General features: G+C 29.6%; 1 protein-coding gene and 1 long non-coding RNA gene across 12 annotated transcripts in view; one reads left to right on the top strand and one right to left on the bottom strand.

Annotated features, from left to right (window-relative positions):
* per (period) overlaps positions 1 to 24,824 on the top strand; it is a 91,900-nt gene that overhangs the window by 40,696 nt on the left and 26,380 nt on the right. For 6 of the 11 annotated variants that reach the window (XM_014429726.3, XM_014429724.3, XM_014429725.3 and 3 more), the window contains 4 exons: positions 4,268 to 4,342; positions 10,976 to 11,084; positions 12,107 to 12,242; positions 21,120 to 21,211. In XM_014429726.3, coding sequence (XP_014285212.1) covers positions 4,268 to 4,342; positions 10,976 to 11,084; positions 12,107 to 12,242; positions 21,120 to 21,211 — 412 coding nt within the window. Of the gene's footprint in view, positions 1 to 4,267; positions 4,343 to 10,975; positions 11,085 to 12,106; positions 12,243 to 21,119; positions 21,212 to 21,347; positions 24,097 to 24,824 lie in introns of those variants that run through there. The other 5 variants (XM_067045009.1, XM_067045010.1, XM_014429727.3 and 2 more) reach the window with 4 other exon arrangements.
* LOC136795203 (uncharacterized) lies at positions 19,511 to 19,706 on the bottom strand. The gene is made up of 2 exons (XR_010842769.1): positions 19,583 to 19,706; positions 19,511 to 19,552 (listed from the first exon to the last, which is right to left on the bottom strand). It is a non-coding gene; the product is annotated as an uncharacterized lncRNA (long non-coding RNA).

The raw sequence follows: 24,824 nt of genomic DNA, 5'->3' as shown, positions 1-24,824 counted from the left end.
ATATATAAAAAAGAGAAAAACTAATAATGATGCCCGAAACATTATTACAATTTCCTGTTGGCGTTATTTAAAAAACAACTGTGAATCATGCGTGTTGAAGAGAAACGTTTCTACAGTATCTTTCAAGTTTAAATTGGAGACATTAAATATTTAATTTTTAATACATTGATCGCTATCTATATTTACCAACAATATTACTAGGGCAAATAACTGTGGTCTTTAATTGAATATCTTTGACCTTAATATTTAACATCCAAATGTTAGATATCTACTAACATTTACAAAATATTAGCCTTAACAATTAAAATTAAATCTGTACCGCTATAACGCATGGAGGGTTAACAATGCATTTTGTAATGTTTAACACATTCCTAATATTCAATTTATATCATAGCCATGCCTAAGATTCTCCACAAAACCTTAAGGTTGTTAAGAATCATCATATAGTGTCATATCAAGAGCCCAAGAGGTCAAAGAAGAAAATAGCTATTTCACTCCAATTTTTTATTACTTTATTGAAAACTATGTATAATTAGAAGTCAAAATTGATGAGTCTGCCAAGTATTGTTTGAGGGAACATAAAATGGCAGCTGTTTCAAAACGTTAAAAAAAAAGTTACTTTTTCATCTGGATATTCTTTTAAATTGCCAACATTAGAAAAGGTAAGAGAACATGATATAAAGTCGAGCTCTACTTGAGCTATTTACATTTAATAGTTCCTCAGATATAGTTTTTCAAAAAGCAATAAACCATAAAAAATCCACTGAAGAATCAGTAGTTAGTGACAGCTAAAAATAAACCTTTATGAAAATATTTTGTCGAATATAATGAAAAATACTACTCCTTCGAAAATAAATGTCATTAACTACTTTATAGTACATTAAACTAGCTTGATTTTAATTTGAGTGCTAATAGACATCTGTACGTCAAATGGTTTTGAGTTATAGATTTCTCAGAATAAATTCACTAACTACTCATTTTTCAGCACATTTTTATGAAATATTGCTTTTTAAAATTTATATCTCGGGGTATATTGAAATAACTCAAGTAGGGCTCATATTTTAGCAAATTTACTCTGCTTTAAATGAAGTTGTCTTAGTTTTTCTAGTGTTGTTTGTAGTTTAAAAGATTTGGAGCTCGGAATGAAAAATAAACTTTTTTTAACGTTTTGAAACAGTCACCATTTTATATTTTCCCTAAATATACTTGGCAGACTCATAAATTTTGACCAGTAACTAAACATAGTTTTCATTAAAGTGATAAAAAATTGGGGTGACTAACTAGAAAACTGACTGAAATCACCGGACTCTGGTAAAAACAGGTTTCATTGCCTTGAGATGGGTTATCTCAAGGATACTTGAAGGAACATCTCCACAGATTCTTCAAGGATGACTGCCTATTTGTATCTCCCATTCTTCTAGGGTGTCTTCCACTTTAAAACCTGCGACTATCTGCATTGGAGCCATCATATCTAGAGTCACCATACATGTAATACCCTAATGTAGTTCCCGTCAGGTAGATATACCAATGAAAGGGTAAAAAGTAATTTTCCCTAACAAGTCACACTATCGAGCATGGAAATTGCTCAAGGCACATCACGTCGAGATTAAGGTTGTTAATTATGGCCGACCTTTGGCATCCTCTCTCCACTGCACTGGACCACAACTCCCGTTGTGTGACCAAATCCCATGACAGCTCGTTTCCTGAATCGTCGATATATGTAGCGTGAGGCAAGAGCTCGCAGCTCATCCTTCACAAGCTGTAATGTGGTGAGTTTACGGTCTAACTCGTAGATGGTTTTCTGTTCCTCTTTCTTCTACCACGTTAAGTGCACATAGAATTCCCGACTGCTCGCTTTGTATTTCTTTGACTGGAAGGGGTATTCACTCTTTCAGAGTTGATGCAGATCCAGGTAGTTATTTTTTCTTCGTACATTCCTTAAGAATATGGCCACTGACTGAGTACCAAATGAAAACACGCCATCCAACGCACATGTTTAGGTATGCTTTTATTCGTGACACTTCAAACAACATAGTGCGTCGATGTACTCCTTATGGGCCATTGACCACCATCCATTTCTAAGACCCAGAACTGGACCATTTATGCACATCTAGTATCCAATTTTTCATAAAGCCATTTCTGACCACCGAGGAGAAAAATGGTCGAAGATCATCATTGACTAAGGGAATGAATACTGGCGTCTCGGCTATTCCTGCCGTAAAAGCGCTTTTACGGTCGGTGCGTACTAGTTCTTCTAGTTTCCAGAAGTACACATCCAACATGAGTTTCTAGCTTAGCCCAGAGATAATTTTTGTTATTCATCGCCTCCTCCCCCAAATCCACCTGTGGTAAATCACCGCCCCCCCCCCCTGAATCGCCGCAGCGCCCACTTTGGGAATCACTGCCATAGAAGAATCCGGTGATTTTACGAATTTGTAATATGTGTATATAGTCAAATTGGTCAGAAATATGCAGATTTTACGTTAAAAAGCAGTGCCTTCAATTTCTAAAGTTTTAAAAATATGTTTCCGAGTTCTTAGAAATATGAGTAAGAGAAGAAAAAGACGAGAAAAATGGATTCTATCCTGGATGGACAAAAATAATTTAGAACCATCACAGGCATTAATAATAGAACTTCCTTAAAATGATCCACAAGAATATACAGCTATTATCTGCTGACTAGGCTATAGCTAAAGACGGTATCTTCGAAAACGAATTCAAGATTGTTGTAAATTATGTCCCAGTTTGCTAAATCTTCTATTTCTAATATGTTAAGTACAATAGATGAGAGAAGTAGTTGATTTTGTTGAACGCGAGGTGGTGGACACATAAATGTTTTTACTGTTTTATTAGTTACGGTTAAATAACATAAAACGTTCTTACTGTAGTAAGAACAAAACTTGACAACCTACCAACTGTCAACTCTGGCAACTGGCAGTTAGACCAAGTACATAACAGTTAAAACACTACAATCGATATATTCACTGTTTACCACAGAGCAACATGTATATAATAAAAAATGAATTTTCACAGCTCACTTTTAAAGATTTTCCGCCCAACCAAAAATATTCGGACTATTGAAATGGCCAGAAGTCAGAACTTGTGCAACAGAAGTCTATGGCACGCTGGTTCTTATAATTATTACATGGCGCTAGGCATTGGCACACCGACAGGCAGTGTGTGAATCAGCCATTAAACTGCGTAAATAAAACAATAATTTTATTTTTATATGGTTTATTCATCACCGCAATAGGGACATAGGGAATCAATTTCCTTCCCAAAATCTTTGATCTAGGTACGAAATCCCTCATGCCCTGGGATGAATTACGATATCCAGTAGTCAGTGAGGATGCATTTGGCTTTCAACCCTGGATTGAATAGAAGGTGGAAAGTAATTTCTAGTAGGCACTTTTCTACGCACATTCTATTTTGCACCTCAATGGTCTCCCGTTTTATTCTTTTCCATATGCTTGGACCATCCGCAACTCAGCTTTGGAGATTCTTCTGAAGAGCTACTGAGCCTTCGTCTTCTCTTTATGTTAGTGAAGATCGAGAGTTAATATTCCTGCTAGAACCTGACCCTAATTTTCTCACTTATGTTGTAAGAGTTTCGATTTCCGGCTGGGGACGCTTACTTCAAGATACCAAGTACTATTCATTTGTAAATAGTCATCATTGCAGGGAACCAAAGGTCTCATGAAGCCCCCTAATATGTCTGTCCATTTAAAGTCCTACTTCTTAAGTATTCCAAGTGATGAATAACCTTATACAGAACCTTTCATAATAGTAGATTAGCACTTCACTTACTCTTAAAATATTCATTGTTATAGAGCAAATTAGAAGGTAGGTAGGATAAAGATAGCTGCTAAGATTGACCAGGAGTAATAGAAAAAGCACCAGCTTCTGGATCTTACCTCCATGCTGTAGGGAAACATTCTCCAGAAAGAATGACATTATAATGTAAATAGCTTTAAGCTTTACTACAAAAGATGTAACAAAAAAACTAAAAGATGTGTGATTATAATGATGTTAAATCATATTAGTTGCTAATTACTTATCCCAAGAGGGATCAGTAAAATGATATCTCATTTATCAATTATATGAACAAAATATTCTTTATTAATCATTTTAATAATAACATTGGTATAATTTTTATTATTGAATAATACTACCAATCCCGAACGAGATATCAAAAATTATATTTCTTTTGTTATTTTTAAATTTACCAGGAAATTCATTAATTTAAATAACTCTATTTCTTTTTTAGTTCTGGAAGCTCTAAATCTCGCCACAGCACTTCCAGTGGAAGTAGTGGTTATTGTGCGCATTTAACAAACAATAAGTGAGTACACAACATATTTTATTTCTCCTTGAACCTGAGATAAGCCTTTTTTGTTGAGCATTATTATTTATAAAGATCAAATCTGGCAGCAATGGCTATCTTACCACAATTTGGTCGGAAATGTTTAATCATAAATATTCAAATAAAAATTACTTAACACATAGCCAATTGCAAAATGTATGAATTTAATGTTTTATATGTCTTTCAGGAGTCTTGGGCATATTCTATTATATTTATTTAGAATTTTATAATTAAAAGGACATATATGAAGAAAATTTATTTTATACATAATCAATATATTATTCTTATGTATTAATTAACATCACATCACATGATTTTTGTTTTTCATACATAAACTACATATACAAGAAATAAAATGAAATCATAATATTTCATTTATCACTATTACAGGTTAATGATATTGGAAGAACTCTTAGACATTTCCTTAAATTTGAATTAATAACTACTCAGCTTACAATATAAAGATTAATTATGTACTTATCATGTTATGATAAAGATACTTATAGTTCTGAGATATTAAATAAAAAATAGTTTTAAATACTTTTAGTACTTATTCAGGGTAGCTTTGAACTTATTGTTTGAATGGAATAGCCCATTAGCAGAAATACTATTGCTTGGAAAACCAAAATGAGCTTTAAATGAAAAAATAGTGAAGTAGATCCCATAAATTTTCCCATGTTCATAAATGATAATGTTTTTAAACAATTTTAGCTCAAAATACTGAAACAATGTATTATTATATTTTAAGTATTCTTGAATTTTTGTCGATTTCTCATATGATATTGATAGCTTACTTCACAGTGGTACTAAGTACATTTCAACTAGATTTATGAAAAATATAATTGAAGGTTTTCTCTTTTCTTCTTCTTTTACTGGCACAACAGGCGCATGAGGCCCTTCGGCCTACCACGTTGCTGCACACCATCCGGAACGTAACTGTACAGTTTATGAGCAACTTTTTCCTCCCTCATCCTCATTACATGGCCAAACCATTTACGCCTCTGTATTCTTATGTACGAGGAGATGCTATATTCCTTATAAAGCTCAAAAAGTTCACTATTTTTCCTTCTTCCCAATTACCATTCTCGCATACGGACCCTAAGATTCTCCTCAGAACTACTCTTTCAAACCTTAAAAGCAGATAATGCTTTTATTGCTTAGGGTCCAAGTTTCTCCACCGTATGTGACGACTGGCCTTATCAGCGTTTTGTACAGGGTGAACTTGGTGGGACAGCTAACAAGTTTGCTTTTGATTAACCTTACAATGGAGAAATAAGCTCTATTTTCAGCAGCAATTCTGTTTCTAACTTCTTCTTCATCCTGGTTCTCATTGATAATAGAGCCAAGGCAAGAAAAACTTCTTACCACTTCGAAATTATAGAGGCCCATTACAAGGCGATTCTGGTCCAGAGGCTTCTTACCCAACAGCATAATCTTGGTTTTTTCCCCATTAATATGCAGGTCCATCCTTTTTGCTTCGACATCTATTGCTTCGAAAGCAGTCCTAATCCCCTGCAGGGATCTACCGATGATGATGACGACGTCGTCTGCATAGGCCAGAACTTGGGTCATCTTTGTGAATACTGTTCCTTCCTGATTTATTCCTGCTCTATTTATGATTGCTTGTAGAGCGATATTAAACAGGAGAGGAGCTATTGGGTCACCCTGTCTTAGGCCATATTCCACTTCAAAAGGCTCTGATAAGCTATAGGATTGTACTTGGCAGGTTGTGCTGACCATTGTACATTTTACTAATTGGGTGAGTTTACTAGGAAGCCCCGGTTTTCTCTTTTAGGAAAATTAATTGTAAAGTTGTAATTTATCTAAATTGTATTTTTCTGAAATCTAGTGGAAATGAACATAGCACCACTGTGAAGTTAGCCATCGATATTATGTTTAAGACCATGATCCTATCCCTTCTGCTTTGCTTTGATAGTACAATTTTAAAAAAAAGTTTGTTTGTTGTTTTTTTTTTATATATTCCATGGTACCATACATAGATTAGGGTTACTTCCTCTACTGGGATCCTCCTATAAACCAAAGTTAATTTTTTTGCCATAAAGTAACCACAATTGACACTATAGACAATAGAATACATTCGATATATAATAAAAAATGTTTTTTGAGGTTGTACTGTTATAAAAGCAAATCAGTAATATGCAATAAAATATAGATTGTAAATACTTGAAAAATTAAAAATGTTAAAATAAAAAATAATTTATTGTATATTGATGATTGATGGTATGATTAATTGGTGGTCTCAGTGGTGGTTAAAAAAAATAATTACGAAATAGTGTTTAACTATTTTTGAGAGACAATGTTTTCCCTACTGGTCACTATGGAGACTTAAATTGATCCCTATATCTATTTCATCAATATAGTAGCCCCCATGAAGATCTAAAATGTGTGTTAAAACATCAACATTTAACAAACACTTGACACTATGTTTTATTTGTTTTTTCTAACCCCACCCAGAGAATCCCTTTGGTCAAAAATTAATTTGATTTTTAAAAAAGCGACTATAGAAATAACCCTATCCATGCTAAGGAACACAATGTATATGTATATCTATCTAAGCACATTGGTGAGTTTAAGCAAAGTTGATATCTATGAATATTGAAACTTTTTAGTGGTTGGGTTGCCTTTCACTACTCACTACTGCTACTTGCTAATACATTTTCTCCCTTGCATCAGTGCAAGTCAGCGGACAGGAAGCTTCTTGCTTCCTTATATGCTGCAAGTAAATTACTGTATTGTTCTAAAGAGTTTTTGTTGTATAAAGTAATTTTTTTTTTTTAATGACTCCCTAGTCATTTCTGATATTTTGGGGGTGGAGGTTGTCTACAGTTTACCACTCTATTTTAACAATAGTTAGGGGTTAAGTTTTCATTTCGTGAGACCGCTACGGAAATAAAAGTCGACCCCCAGGCTGGATTCGTACCAATGCTGCTGCAGTCACTCGGCTAGGAACAGCTCCCTAACTCAAGTTTTATTTATTAATACAAGTGAACTTCACTAACAATCCACCAATTTATTTTGGTAGATATGTAAGTATATTTTGTCCCTTAAGACAGACAGAATTATTTCCCTAGTCAGAAGTGGTCTTTTACAAAGTACATTATTTTCTACACTAAATAATCTTTATATATTACTACTTTGATTTAATAATAGCAAGAGGTACGTCTGCACAGTTTTTTATTTTATTTTGAATTTCAAAGATATTAGCAAAGACTGGGGTTATTTGATCTACTGAAGTCGTCCTATAGACTGTCCCGAAGCCAGTAGGTTGTCACAAAGTAACCTTAGTTTACAGTGCAATCTACAGTATACATCAAAGATGAAATGGAAACAAAAAAAAGTTTTTTTCAGATTTGCCACTATCATAGCAAAGCAGCAATATACTATAATTTCATCTAAAAATAGATCATTCATACTATAAAAGATGATATGAAAAAAAAATTCTGTAAAAGATGAATTAGAGTGTAAAGAAATCGGGAATAATGAAGTTTAAGAGATTATTTAGTGGAGATACATTTCAGCCCTCTATTTTGAAGCAGACAAATATTTTAAGTGGTTGGAGGTGGTGGTGATAATTTATGTCTTTCTAATTTTCTACACATATTGTAGAAAAAATAGTTCAGGGATTATTTTTTCTTTTTTTTTTTTGGTTAGCTCTACTGACCTTGTAGATCTTAGGCCTCCTGAACCAGCCTTATCCACGCCTGTCCTGTCTTGGACTACTCCTTTCGAGTTTGCTTCATGCAGCTCTTTCACATCTTTGTTGATTCTGTCTACTCATCTGTTTTTTGGCCTCTTGCCAACTATATTGTCACTTATTCTGTACCGTTTTACTTTATTCACTATCGTTTGGGCGTCCTCTGGTCTGTCTACAAGCTTCAAACATTTCAAGATCCAATATGCAGTCTGTTATACAAAGCCAGGGTCTTTACCAAGTTAAGACAGTCTGATTCTCTATGGTTAGTTGTAGGTTTTGTCACAAGTTACTTTTTTGTGGGATTGAGTGATTAGCCCTATGCCCACCCCCCAACTTGGAGGACCAGGAGCTTTGTGCTAGACACGTAATGAGGCTGGATGGACCCCAAGAGGGTTCCAGAACCCACAGGGCTGAATTCAAGGCCACAGTAACAATAAAAATTACTTGCCATATCTGGATTAAAATCCAGGTTCTTGGAGTTAGTATCAAAGTGCTTACTTTGTACTATTCTGCTCCCTTCATAGTTCAGGGTAGGGTACTCTTTAGGAATAGGGTACTCTATTAGTAAATAGAGGAATTATTACAATAGTTCAAGCTGTTCTTATTGTTAGCATTGTGTCAATAATTTCTGTTAAGAAGAAAAAAAGATGACATAATCTCACCATTTCAAGTTCTTAGCCATTGGGGCCTTTTTTGTCTTTAAACAAAAAGACATTCTATTACTGTTTAATATTTTCTGTATTTGAAGTTCTTCTTATTATTCTTCTTCTATATTATTGTTGAATCTTCTTATCCTGAAGACAGCTCAGTGACTTAAATAATGTAATTTCACAGTAAAAGCCAGAGAAATCTACCAAAGACCAACTTCCGGGCAAACAAAAGTGGAACTTTAATTAACAAAAATGGAAAATTAATTGGTTTGATCAGCACTTATACTATTATATGTTATAGAATTGCATTATATGTTAAGTTAGAACCTGTAATTATATTGTAACAAACCGGTTTCACTTTCTTTTGTCTCTTATATTGACTTAAAACATTTTTAAAAGGACCTTCTCTTTTTCATAATTAATCTAAAGTATACTTATGTTTAATGGTTGTTGAGTTCTCTACAGAATCATGAACCTATGACAAAATCAGGTTGGTTTGAAAAAAAATAAAAAATAGTAGGAGTATCTTAAGGCAGTTGAGTGATTTAAAAATTTATAATTGTCTAATGGTCAAAAAACTTGAAACAAAAATACAATGTTTTCAAAACTTATATTTATTTTATTTTGGATGTTTCTGGGATACAGTGTATCCTCCTCAGTACAACACAATTCACTGTTCATTTCAAAATTAGTACATTTACAATTTGTTAGTTACATTTACGGAACTAAATAGAGAAAACAAGTAATAAATAAATAAGTATTTTAAAATTATATTATGCTTACTTGATCAATGATTTCTGATCTAAAGGAAGGTTAAATTATTAAGATTTAGACTGTGGGTGGAGGGGGGGGTGGAGAGCAATTACATTAATTTTTTATTCGATAGTATCAGGAATGACCTTGAGGTTTTCTTTTATGTACCAGTTGTTTGTGTGTATACGTTTATAGGTACATAATTGTACTTAAAAATTCACCAAGGTAGGAATTTTGTAAGTACAAGCATGTCAATTTACAAACATCTAGTAAATGCATTTTTGAGCTCACCAACACAATAAAGTCAATTACACAAAATTTTACAATTGTGTAATTATACTTCCAGAGCAGCAATATGATTTACATGAAAAATGTAGCAACTCATCGCTGGAAATGATGTGGAGAGATAGGTAGGTAGAATTGAGGAGGGTGGCGGACTTTGAACTGAAATGGGACAACCTTTATTTTATAGTTTATTAAAATTAATTGTTTATACAATAAAATCCAGATATTGCCAACATGCAAGACAGGGAGAATAAAAAGTTAAATGCATTTGAGGTCAAATGTCCACATTTTTATATTCAAAAGCTTGATAGGATCTATCAATTTTTAATAACCAAATACCCTGTATGATGAGCCAAAGTAAAGAAATTTATAAGTAAAATTAAAAGCTAAAATTTAAAAATGAGAAAGTTAGCCTTGGTTCAACCTGCATGCAGACCTGAGCCTGGCCACTGGTAGCTTGCACATTTTTTGAAATAAACAAAACTATTAAGTTATAAAAATTGAAAGATAGGGGTTTTCTGTCTTAAAAAAAACATCAAAATATAAATTCTAATAAATAAGTGGATGAATGTTGAAATTGTAATTTCAAGGATTAAGTTTCATAAATGATATTTTATATAACTTCTTAATGCCAACATTTAATGTGTTCTTGTCTGAATGCATATAAAGATCAATCATTATTGCTGATAAAAAGTGAAACAAAGATCTTGTTGAACAAAACATTGACAGCCTGGCAAGTTCTACGATTTCAACTGAGGAATCCAGAAGCATATTTCAAGAACTAGAAATCCTATTTAGATTAAACCCAATTGGAGTAGAATCAATAAGATAAATGGTGTGGTGAAGATAAATACACAAATGAACAAGGATTTGTATCTACCAAGTACCAAAAAAAAGCCTGATTCCCGATTTTCATAATGTGGGTTTTCAAAAATTAATCATCAACATCAATTTTATTATTTTGGGCTTGTTGAAAATAACTAATGTAAGATTGCACTTTTTCAAATTCCTAGCCATTGCTGTAAAATAATTATTTTCATGGCATCTATAAATCATATACTGAAATTTATTAATTATTACTTTTATTATTCCTTTATATTTCCTTTATAAAAAATTAAACTTCAAAAGTATCATCGGTTCTAGTTTGTAGCCCAACAAGAACGCGTTTACAATAAAATAATTATCTGTATTAAGAAATTTTCTTTGCAGTGATGGAGAAAAGCCTCCAGGAAAGCGAAAAGATAAAGAACACAAGAAGAAAAAAGATGGTCAAAATTCACTTCAGCAGTCTTCTACGGAACTTGAACCTCTACCACCCGTGAGTTTTTGGAAAATTCAAATACCCTCCTAAAGATATTTAAAACAGAAGTGAAAAAAATGAGCCCATAAAAATTTTCATTCCTCTCTTTCAAGTAATGTAAACATTTTTTATTGAAAGAAAGGTGTGCAATCGATAAATGTTGGAAAATCACTTATCGCTACCTTATTCAAATTGATAAAGATATACGTCTACAAAGTCTCAGCTCCCGTTTTCTTTAGATAGCTAAGTTTAAAAGGTCTGAAATTCTCTTACTTGTCTGAATTAATTACTTATATTTCTGTAAATTACATTTTATATCATGGTGGGTATAAAATTTTCTTTAGATAGTGTTAGGTTTATTTTTGTTCAAGATTAATTATTGGTATTTAGGTGTTGAAAAATAATTTAAAAATAAATAATTTGAGTTATCATCAGAAGGAATATTGCTCTTTATTAATATAAACTTGTTCTAAAGAGCAAAATAACTTTTACATTAATTACTTATGTAGGCTTTTAAAAAGTTCTCTCTAACTCTATTTTTATTATTAAATTCATTTATATCAAGCACTAGAGTGGATATTTTCTGTTGATGAGGAATAAAATAAAAGGGATTTTAAACTCATAAAATTCACCAATTTATGATAAAATTCCTGTAAAAATAACAATTTATAAGAGCACTGCAAATTGGTTTCAGTAAATCCAAAGAGTTCAATTGAACTTGTAATCTTATATTTCTTTATTGAGTAATTTACTTTTAAATAATATTGAATTTGTTAGGAGAACTTTTAATCAGATCCACCTTAATAATAAATATGGTGGAATATTACCTATTCTAATAATAATAAATTCTAATATGCGTAATATATTTAATTTACGTTATACACATTCATCCTTACTGAGCATGTTGACAATGATATTTGTCGACAACTTTTTAATAGTTACTTTAAGAGTTTTTCGATGATGAAGAAGGATGAAAAGTTTTTTGAAGGCTATAGCATGCAGGCAGTGACCTCCATGCGCATAGTATTTGTTGCCAGCAGGTATGTGAGAACGCAATGCGAGAGGAGACCACTCCTGAACACTCTGACGGGCGATGCCATGAGACCCTCCAATTGGCCGCCATCACCCAGACCTTCTCCACCGTCAAGAGACTTAGGTCTAAGGAACAGTCACCAGGTATGTTAGTATCATCAGCATTAAGGTGAATCGAATTAGCAACGATGGGGCCCAAACGATTAAAAAAGTTTCAAAACTAGAATTATATGTAATTCATTTGACATAGGATATAAGGACATGGACTCATACTGAGCTCAAATACAATATACTCTATTAATTTCAGTTTGAAATATAATTGATTATTTTAATTATTTATGAGTTATCTTTTAAAATTTCATAAATATATTGGTTGACTCACAAAAAAAAATAAAAGAATTAAAGTTCTTCCATAGAGTGGTTCCTAAAATTTAATTTTACTTATCTGTTTGGAAAAAAATGTTTAAAATTATGAAGTATTTGTTGAGACTAAATACTAAATAGTAGTGGTATTCCCAGGATGAGCTCGGGCGGGTCATGATTTAGCTGTTGGAAGGTAGGTATGCAATGTTAAATCTGACTTCCATTTGCACAAATATTGTAGTGAACATTTTGATAAACATTGCTATCTCTTTTATATTGGATATTGAACTTGTTATTTATTTAATTTCTTACATTATCCAATTTGTCAATCTAAAAAATATCAAATGCCAAGAGGACTCTTTTGAAATTACTATGTTCAAAATAAATTTGATATTAACATCAGTTTGTGTTACTGTCTGTACTGATAGTACAGTTGAACCTCTATACAACTATATCAAACTTGAAAAGTTTCTCAAAAATAATTAAATAAATATTCAGAAAAATGAGATTATTCATCGATGTACGGAACATTTATGTATGCACTTACACAGCCTAACTCATTCCCAAAACACTGTTTAATTTTATTAAATATAATATAGGTAAATACTCCTAGAAGTGTTAGAAATAAACTTCAAGCTATGCCACATTTGTGAATGCTCCAATGTTTTTCTCGTTTCGTTTGATAAAAACATAAAAATAAAACTTCAGAGATGACAAGTAACAACTATAAAAAAGAAACAAATTCATGAAAATCACAACACAAATAACCATCCAACCAAGTAGACATAAAAATAATTAAAATTGTTTCATTTATTATATTTAAGGTTAACAGTTATATTAATAAATGGTTAAATTTATTTTTGGTTTAAACTCTTAAACTTGTTATTATGCTATTATTTATGGGGTGTATTTTAATAATGATATTAGGTTGGAAGGAAACGACCATTACATTAGTTACATTTAATTTTTTTTTTTTATACATAAAGGTTTTTCTAATCAAAATTCTGTGTATAGAGGTTCATCTGTAATTACATCAAAGGCGGAAATGGTCTGGAAGTTCATTCATTTGTTCAGTAACCATTAGATAATTTTATTTAATCATAATGGTTTTGTTAAAGGTGTAAATCGATAATTTCAATACTTTTTTTTTATATTTTAGTTTAAATAAAACATTACTTTTTAGAGAAAAAATATGACTATAATAAATTTAATCAGCATAGACAATTTTGATAAACTATACATTCTTCAATGATCAATGATCAATGAGGCTACCAAAGATGTTCAGAAAATTTACTTCCTAGTGGGTTCTCTACTTATATAACTGTAACAAATGATCTTGAAACACACAGAAGTCCCACAATGATCTATCTACTGAAGTTATGAGTGTGAGATGTTTCTTAATGTGACTAATCCGTGGCTGAAAGTATGGTGGAGGGAAGAAAAAAAGATAGTACTGTACGCCGTGTTCTTTTCTAATATCTGGCAAGAAATTGAGCGATTTATACAGAGTTTATTCTGTTATTTTGACATTTGATATTCAAAGATTACTGTGAATATAAAATATTATGTTTGTGATTTAAAACAATTTAGACAAGACTCAAAATTTTAACACAATTTTTTGTTACCTTAAAAAATATTTTAGGTTGAATTATTTCAATTCACAGTTCTCATGATGTACTGAAAAACGTGATTTAGTGCATTTTCAAGATTAGTGATAATATCGGCAAATAGCATATTTACATTACAGATAAATAATACTTATGCCATCCAGAACCTATCGCATAATGTGCTGTAAATATAATTTACATAACATAAATAATTTAAATAACCTTTATGGGGAGTAACTCTTCCTAGTAGTACATTATCATCTCTACAGTATAACAATCTCATGATCAGCTTAAAAACAACAACAATGAGCTCAGGTGGACCATTTTATTTATTTTTAAGATATAAATTTTTTGTAACTCTATATAGGATATGTTTGTATAAATATTTTTTAAATCTCGACCCTTGAGAATTGAAAGTAGCTAATTTTACAGATAATCTTGTATGTTCGATGCTGTGAAAAAGTTTTTTTAAATGTTTGTGAAATTTTTTTTTAGATTTAATTTTAATGGTTAAAAGTTAAATTACTTTTTGTTATGTGAGTTAAACAACTCAAATGTTAGATATCTTTTAAGTTTAAAAAGTTTTCACTTAGAGCCAAGAACATGTTACATACAGCTATAATATGCTCATGGCCATACCAGGTGGACATATTTTAATCCTTACACATTTGAATTTTTCACTTTCCAAGTGTGACCCCATTATAGAAAAATATTCTTCTATTCTTATACCAGTTTTCTTCAATGACTCCAACTATGCCTTTAAAATATACATAGTTTTTATTCATTTTTTTACAATTTTTCTTTGTCTTAAACCCTCCCGATTTATAAAGCAATATTAATTTCTTTTTTGCCTTAAGATCATTCTGCACTGCAACAAGGGCTGTGGAAAGATATTTTACCTACTAGTATTATTTTATATACCAAATGTTAAATTTATCGAGACAGTTAGTTCCTTGTACAAATAAATTTGTATAAACCATAAAAATGATTAAATACATAGTCACAGAGCTTGCACTGATTTAATATCAATCTTATTTATTTTATTTTTCATCATTTTAATTTCTTAAGTTAAGTATATTTATCTCATTAATATCATGACTTTTTCACAGTACCTTCAATGACTATCGCACTGATATTATTACATTTATATACTACTTTTTTCTTATTTATAACCAGGTATAAATGTGTATAATTAATTTATGTGCAGTATTGTAACTATTCAAAGGTTCATATAAATACGCATTGTATACTTAATATTGCTATATACTTCAACCAGTTTAAATTTAAGTTTTCTTAGATCTAAAAATGTATTTTAAATACCATTGCTATAAAGTAGTTTATGAGTATTGTGAATCAACTTGTGTGAGGAAATATTTATTTATTTATTACAATTTTTCAAAAGGTATTTTTAAGTAATTATATTATAACAATATTGGATCAATTTAAATTTGATTGTATAAGATTTTATATAACTGTTTTTCTTTTATATTTTAAAGTTTCATAGTGATTTATTTAGTCAAGTAATTAATTGATAATATTGTATTATTATTTTTTGATGATTAATATAGTGAATATGGGAATTAAAAATATGTTTTTATTATTATTATTTTTCTTTTATTTATTTATTTTTGCAATTAAGTTCACTCCTCGCTATTTTTTTAAAGCTTTTTTTTTTTTTATTGAATTATTTTTGATTATTTTTATTTGAATTTTTGATATTTGGTCTAACATTGTTGTGAGATAAAATCTTATTTTATTGTCTATTCTTCTATTTTAGTCAGTTACTTTTCATTAAAAGCTTATTTTAAACAACTTTACCGAACATCAGTAACAATTTTAGATAAAATTGAAGACTCATAATTTTCAAATTTACTAGACTATCTCGGATCTTCCTCATTCAAACATGAAATATACTATTTTGGTTTAACCTCTTATAATTTCCATAGCTGTTTGAAATTGAGCATGGTTATATACTTTTAATAACGAACTATATGCTAGTGATGCAATTAGAAGAAAATAACTAACTAATAACTAGTCCAATGCACTTTATTTAACTTACAATTATCTATTTTTAATTCCCATATGTGATATTAATTCTATCTTCTCCCCCCCCTCTCTCTATTTATTATCATGGCTATTTAACATATTTTATTCTGGAAAATAAATATTTTATTATCAGGTTTCTTTTCAACTCAAAGCTTTTTTTGACGTGACAACGTCTTATAAATCATTTTGCGGGATGCCATGTTAGAAAAAGTGTCTCGTAACGGAAATTGGCTTCGTTTAACATATGGATATTATATCATATGTATAAAAATTAATTAATGTATAACCAAGCAAAAATAAATATCTGAATTCAATATGTGAACTGGTTTATTATTTCAAATATATAACATTGGATTGATTTTAATTTATATTTATGTAATATTAGCATAGAGTATACGTTGTCACGGAAATATGTCGCCTCGGCGCGAAGCGCCGAGGCCTACACGGGCACGGTTTTTTTTATACTGATACTGATAATATTAAACATAGAATTTCAAACGAGGTCCACGAGTTATATACAATAAGCAAATTAAATGATTTTAAATCATGATAATTATAAATTGTAGGTCAGATGATAGTTTATTTTTATTAATATGATTTCCTCAATCGTTCTCTGGTTATTACTTATTCAATCACTTACCAAAGTTTTATTTTCTGCTCTCAGTTTTAAAATATCTTACTATTTATAAAAATTTGTAATTATAAAATCAATGTTGATTATATAAGGAAAAAAAAATGTTTTTATTAATAATATTATCCATTAAAATTACAATTCATTTCATTAAAACAATAGCCAAAGACCAAATTATCATGCTTTAAAAAACATTAAGTATAAGTGATACACACAAAAAAAACAACTTAAAAAATGCAGTTAAATAAACCAAAATTATCTATTGAATCTTAATATGTACATTTACAAAAAACGACCTTATAGTAAAACAAAATTAAATATAAATGCATTGTTTTCCAAAACTGATAAGAATACTGTATTATAACAAGATTTTGAAGATTAGAAATAAAAGAATTTAATCAAGATTTGATATAACCTAAATATTATTATCTTTTTTTACATTCTACATTCACCATATTTATGAATATTTTATGTAATTTAAAACAAAATTAAATTAGTGTTTTAAGGTGAAAGTGACAAATTAAAGCAGAGATTGGTAAATGATGAAATCATGAACAGAACTAATTCAAGTACATTTTCAGGCTGATAATCAATGAATAGAAAAAGAGTAAATATTACTCACTTACAAGAAAATTGACCAATAAAAAATGAAATATTTGAAAAACTAATTACAAATATTATAAAACTTATTTTAAATTTCATGTAGGTTTGTTGAGTCTAAACTTATCTAAAATTAAAAAATAAACAAAAAAAAAACTTTATAACTAATTTAATATAAGTTATATAGTATTTATAACTTGATCTTGAATGTGGCATTTCTGAGTTTGTTACTTTTTGTATAGGTGAGTGCTTTGTACTTAATTGTATAAAAACTCTTACTCTGTTTAGTATGTTTAACCTATGTTCCTTTTCTTTTTTCTTCCAATGATAATTTTTATACAAAATTTTTGCTGCCCTTTTTATCGAATTCTAATGCTCCACTGCCATTTTGTAATGTTCATTAATATTTGATAATCTGCTAAATGTAGGTATATAACAAGAACTATAATTTCTATTTTTCAAAGTCGATATAATATAATATAATATCGAATTGATTATAGCCCAAATTCTGTTTAATGATTTAAATAAAAAAAATTAATAAGCAAATATCTTTATGGCAGTGGTCATAAAGTTATTTTCTGTTAGGTGTTATTACATGCTTCATAATTTACTGACTTGTTGGCCTGGTCCTCTCTCACCCATAATAATTAATCATTAGTCATTATTTTAATAAATAATGCTTTTTAAAGCAGATGGTATTACATTCATAATACCATAGTATTAGATAGTATTGCAGTAGAATCCTGCTTATTCACTTTAGTTAGGACCAACACATCGCTGGTCAGAGTGAAGAGATGATTAATCTGAAATGTGTAAAATTTAATGGAAAACTTAATATATAGGTGATATGTATATTAATATAGAATAAAGCTAAATTTTTTTGATAAATTTAAGATAAAAATGTCTTTAGATACATGATTTAATTAAATTGTATAAACAATTTTTCTTTTTTTAATAATTCTTACTAAGTCAATTATTTTGTTCTGTTTTCTTAGCACTTTATTTACTCATTTTATTTTTATTGCCAATTAATCTAGAGAGTCGATTAAGCGTGGTTCTGCTGCATATTAATGTTTTATGTCTTATATTTTCATATATGTTAACCCTACATTATTTCAAAACCACCATCTTTTAAAAAATATTTAATGTTAATTTAATACTGTATTTAGTTAATTACCTCAATTTGTTAGGAATTAATTTATATTGTGTTTTTAAACATTATTTATGATTTTTTCTAAGTTTACTACTCATATAATTATTGTTATTTGAAAAAGTATTGAAGATAACATTTAGTAAATTCATAATTGAATTCATACTGTTCACTTAACTTTTGGCAGTAAGTATATGTGTACTTGCATCAGTATTGATATCATTCTTCACACTGGTATTCATCGGATTCAACTGTCACCGTAATATCTTTGATAAGATCACCCAAATATATTTTAAATTGTTAATGTATGGGGCGTTGAGAACCAGAGTGTACCCGGAAATATGGCCAGTTTTATATATTGGACAAATATCTTTGATCTCAAGTTAGCAGTGCAAGAGTGGATCAAGTTGCGTTATCCACCCTGTCACTGCTAACTGTTATGTAACTGCTAATTGAAATATAAGAATTCACTTTCAAAACTGGTCTAAAGCGGTATTATTAAAATCTTCTAAACAGATTATATAAAATCACAGTTGAAGAGGTTGTTCTCTCTTGGCTCTCAACACCATATGTATTCTAAAGTATATCTTACACAAATTATCCAACATTTTCTGATATATCTAATTTAACAAATCATTTCAATAAATTACTTGAGAAAACTATAGTAGCAATTCAGGCCAACTTATTAAATGTTTAGTAATTAGCTACTGGTTAAGTTAACTAAATATTTATGAATAGATTGATCATTCAGGTCAATGTAACATTACACAATAAGTAGATATTTTCAGTTTAACAGGGGAGTGTTAATACTTAAAGGATAATTCAGAACAAACTGAAAAACTATATCTAAAATTATAATTATAAAACTAAAAAAAAAAATGTTAAATACAACTGATCTACTTCTACAAGTACAACTGATATATTGTTAGAATCTTAGCCAAGAAAATTAATTAGGCAGATATATTAAACAGTACTGCTGTTTTTCTCATCATATTAATATCAGTAATTTATTGAAAAAAAAATACTTAATTGGAAAGTTAAGATGGTTGTAGAAACTCTCTTTACGAAACTCTAAGAGAGTTTCTACCTCTTTACTCATTCTAATAATAATATTTATAATTAGTATGAAATAAACTACGTCAGACAAAAATCTTATGATATGAAAACATGATTAAGACTTTACAGGCTTATTTAAACAACCATAGTTATAGAAAAGAAACCAAATGAATTGACAGAAAAGATAAAGATTTTGCTTCATGCAGCAATTGAAAGAAAAAGGACCTTAAAGCTTAAATAAAAATTATAAATGACTTCCATGAAATTGTGAACTCATCTAGAGAAGTTTGCACTAATTTGTCACAGAAACTGAGGAGCAACCAATAGAAACATTGTAAAATGGAGGAAGTAGGGATACTGTTTTTTTTTTGTTTTTTTTTTATCTGATTGTTGAGATTTAAAATAAATAAACAAAATGATTGGCTATTAAATATATAATATATAAAACAAAATTTTATAAATAATTAGGAAAAATTACAAATAAATACATATGCTACCTATATTAAGTGTAGAACTATACAACTATGAAGAGCATCTGGTTACTAAACAATGAGCCGAAATAGCTTATAATTGATAATGATGATAAATTTCAATCTAAATGAATTGTAAAACCAATAAAATAATATTTAATGACCAACTAAATCATTAGTAATAATTTATAAAAAAAAAAAAAATATTGATTTTAAATCCCCTTATAGTATAGCTTAAGGTCTAGTAATAAATTGCTAAAAAATTATTTTGATCAATTTTATTTGAACATACCTTGATCTATCTAAAATTAATATCTACAGGCTACTCAACAGTGAAAGAAAATTTGAGAGTACAAATTAAAGTTGTAGATTGACAAAAATTAATTAAGTTATATGAGACACTTTGATGTAAAATACGGTAACTGAAAAAATGAAAATTTTTACTGTTATTATGTTTAACATGGGGTAATATACTAAAATTTAATACCAAAGTTTTTCTTTTAAATATACTGATTTTCCAAAATTTCTTTCAAAGTTTAAAATTTGTGCTAAAAACTTCAATTTACAATAAATTTTAGATACCATGTTTTGTGGCAGAATGCCTCATATTAAAATGAGTTGAAAACAATACGAGTTGAAGTAATGATTTTATAAATCCCAATTATGACTCAAATAAATATTTGGCCTTATCAAATATATCAATTCAGTTGAATTAAATGAATTTATTAAATGTTTGATTTCATTAACTTATGAGTGTTGTTTGAGTTTGGTTTCTTCAGAAGGAACACAAAATTATATTATGCATCCTATGATAAAATATTTTTTTATTCTATTAGATTGGTTCATCCATTATTCAAAAATGTAATGTTTAAGGAGTAGTGTAGTTACATGACAAACATTAAATTTCTTATAAATATAAAAGTATTTACCTTAATTAGCATTTGGTTAGTAAAGATTCATTTAATGGAGAGAAATTAAAAATTTTTTGTGGTAAAGTATACGTGAGGTATAAGTGGGCTGGGCACGGGATAATTTTCATGTTAAATATTGAGATTAAAATATGGGCTTAGCCTTTTTTTTACGGTTTCATTTGTTCAGATGTTGAAAACAGCAGCCCCCGAGAGAAGAACATCACTCAATGGACCCGGGATGAAGTGATGCAACTCGTCAATGAGGAGATGACTCACGAGGTGGGTCGAGCACTACCAACAATCCACCCACTCAGTATATTTTATTTATTAATTTTCAGGAAACGATGAAAAGCTGTTTGAAAAAACTGTTCTTCTTTTCTCTTGATTAATGACTATATAATATACATATACAAGCATATATTTTAAATATAAGCAATTTAAAGCTATTTTTATTATTATTTCATAATCATACTTATTATGAATTTGATTTGGATTGAAATAATAGTGTAAAATTTAAAGGTAGATTTGTTATTAAATAATCAGTTTATTGTCGTAAATAATCATGATAAGAGCTACTACAAAAAGTTAAAAATAAATTCAGTAAAAATTATAGCTAGCAGGCTTTCATATATTACATTACACTGTTTTGCCCCTTTTATCACACCTATTCCAGTCACCACATCACGCAATTAAGGTCCTCTTCATTGTAACTGACAAAGCGTGATGCATCATGGAGTTAGCTGGTAATTATCACATCCACCTCTCACAAACCATCAAATGCCAAATCACCTTATTGTTGTGTGATATAAACTGTGAATAGTCCTAATATAAGATATGATAATGTAATAAGTGAAATTCTACCTGCATAATAATTTTCATTCCTAAATTATTAAATTATATGCTCAAGAGGCTCATATCATGATGTCTCACTATTATTACAAATTATTTTTAAAATAGTTGATATAAAATATCTTCAGCTTGTAGTAGTTTGTTTTCTGTAGGTTTTTTCTAATTATTGAAATTTTGATTTATTAGGAAAATAGATAATGTAGCATTGTCAATGAAAGTTAAAATAATTTTAAAATTTAAACCATAAAATAAAAAAAAAGTTGAAATGATCTTCAGATCATATTTGTGAGGTTGATGAATAGTAGTAATTTTGTAAGACTTATTAAATTTGCTAATAAAAGAGGAAGGATAGACAAATGTTCAATCAAATTATATTTTCATATCAAATAATATGGAAATTTCATCTCCAGATTTTTCTGAATTTTTCCAATTGTGAAAAATTTTTACTATTTCTGTTGGGGTTTACAATTGGTGGTGGAAGTTGTGTGCTTTATTCTTGGTAAATTTATTTTTTGAGTTAGTCTTTAGGGTTGGGTGCTGTAGGATCTGAGTTTAGGTCCTGGCTGGAAAGTTAAGTTTCTCTTAACTTAAAGTTGATGGTCCTTCTTGTACGTCCACTCAGTCTTAAAATGAGTATCTGATGTAAGTCAATGGAGAATCGGATGGTTGGGTATAATATGAACCACACTGTCTCCCAAGAATATCAGAGGTTGAGAATGAGGCTCCTCTACCAGTACTTGCTTCATAGGCTCTACATCAGTTGTTGCAGGATTTATTTTATTTATTGAAGTACAGTTGTTATTTTGTGAAAGCATGAAGCACTAATCTATCAGTTTCCCTGATAGACATCGTAGTAGAACTAATGTGTTAAAAGGTTTAATTTTCAATGATATGGTTTACTATAAATAAAACTTCCTGTTTTAGTTGAAACTTGTGATTTGTTTTAAGGCTTGGATAAAGGAATAGAGAGTGGCGACATATTGTGTCTAATAATGTGCTGTCCATCTTTGAAAGGAACTGATGCTATAATAGGAAAAAGCTAACCCCTTTCTGAGGGTTTTTTATTGTGCTTAGAGAAGGCCTGGTGCTGTTTTACTTCATAAAATCTCTGCTAGATCTCCTAGTTCATGTTAACACATGTCTCAAATTGATCCTGTTAGTGAGTCTTAAATATCAAATTAGGTCAACAATTTTTGAGTTTCTTCTAACTCTGTCATTCTTTATTAGAATTTATATATTTTAAATATAACGTGCAATTTTTCTTTTTGATAAAAAAAACAAAAAAAAAAACGGTAAGTGTGAAGTAGTACTCAATAACATTTGTTCTTTTTTGAATTAACATTACAACTTATTTCTTAATGTTATATTCAGATATAACGTGGTAAAAGTAACGTAGCAGTCATTTTCAGTTAGAAGTAGAGTTAAGGTTGTGTAAATATTTCAGCAAGTTCGTTTAGGTAAAGCATTGTGATAGGTTGATTGAAAAGTGAGTAGCTTTGAAGCTATTGAATACTGAATAATAATTGAGGGTTTATTCATCGAATGCAAACCTGCATATAATTGGGATATACATGGCTAATACATATAATTTGTGTTAAATTTTTTAAATGGTTTAAAAATGTTTTTCAGGACATAATATTTCTGTTATCCTCATGAACTTTTTTTTATGAGGTTTTTAAATTTTTATTATATTAAAAGAAAGTACAATGAAGGCTTTGTTGCTATGAATTTGTTAATTTATAAAAAAAAAGTCTAAATTAACCAAATGGTATGAAGTAAGAACACTACAGAAGAAAATAGTGGTGGGATTTACCATTCTATTATTGACAAGATTTAGTCAGCAGTTGTTCAATAGCCAGGCTCATTCTGGCTAAACTGTTAAAGAAAATTGAATTAATCATCACAATTATGAAACTATGTTTTGCAATCAAACTTGGTGATTTATTTTCGAGACAACATTGAACAGAAGGAAGTGTTAATAACGTTCCAATTAAATTAAGATGAAATGACCAATGTGATAAGGTTTTTTTTTAAGGCAATAATTAACATCTGGTGTTGAGAACTAACTTTTCAGTGTATTAATGAACAAATTTGAAAAGTGAGCTTGGTTATTTTGAGATTTTTAAATTTATGAAGTGTATAAAATGGAATTCTGTTTAAATGTACAATGTATATTTTTACTATTTTCATATGTACTCCTAGTGTATAGCATTACTTCTTAACTTCCAAATTTGATTGATACAATTTGTTGTTATGAACAATTTAAGTGCTGTTTCAGAGACTTCTATTTATTAGAGATACAAGTATGGTAAATGGTAAGTGAAAAGTTAATGACATTGTTAATACCATCCATGTTTTTTGTTTTTTAATTTAAAATTTGTCATGTATTTGGTTGTGATTCCTCAACCGAAGCCTAATTGTCTGAACGAGTTAGTTCAGAAAATTGTTTTTGAAAGTATTAAGAAGAAATAAATTTCAAAGACCTTTCCCCAGGATCATGATATTGACATTGCAAGCTCTGGCCATCCTTTTGTAACCAGTGTTTTAAGGCGACCACGAAGCAGCCAACGGAGCAGTCTGGTGGTGATGAACTGCAACATCATTTTTGTCCTATATATGTATCAATTGAGTGAGGATTTTAAGTACATTTAATTTTATCTCAACTAGCTCACCTTTTAATTTGTATGGTTAAACCTGTGATTTACCCATTCCTTATTACGACCGTTTATCCACGAGCCTAACTGCTGAGTCCATCTATTTTAGCACAATAGCCTTTATCTGATGCTTTGAAGCCACTCTCTGATGTATTATGAACAAATATAACATATTTTACTTTTGATTTATTAATTTCTGTGAAGAATATTGTGTCTGCTTGTATGGTAGTTTATTGGCAATCTGGTTGTAGTAGAATATTTATTTTATTATTATTTTTTAATGTGTTTAAATGAAAAAAAAATGGATTGATCTGGACAAGTAAGACAATACAGACAGTTATTTAATTTTCAAAATAATCATATCAGGTATAGAATCATTTAGACCTCTT

This window comes from Halyomorpha halys, unplaced genomic scaffold (assembly GCF_000696795.3).
Source record: "Halyomorpha halys isolate HHAL.00 unplaced genomic scaffold, Hhal_1.1 Scaffold817.1, whole genome shotgun sequence".
NCBI classification, from domain to species: domain Eukaryota; kingdom Metazoa; phylum Arthropoda; class Insecta; order Hemiptera; family Pentatomidae; genus Halyomorpha; species Halyomorpha halys.
The sequence above is the reverse complement of the archived record's forward strand: the minus strand, read 5'-3'. Positions and strand labels throughout refer to the sequence as shown.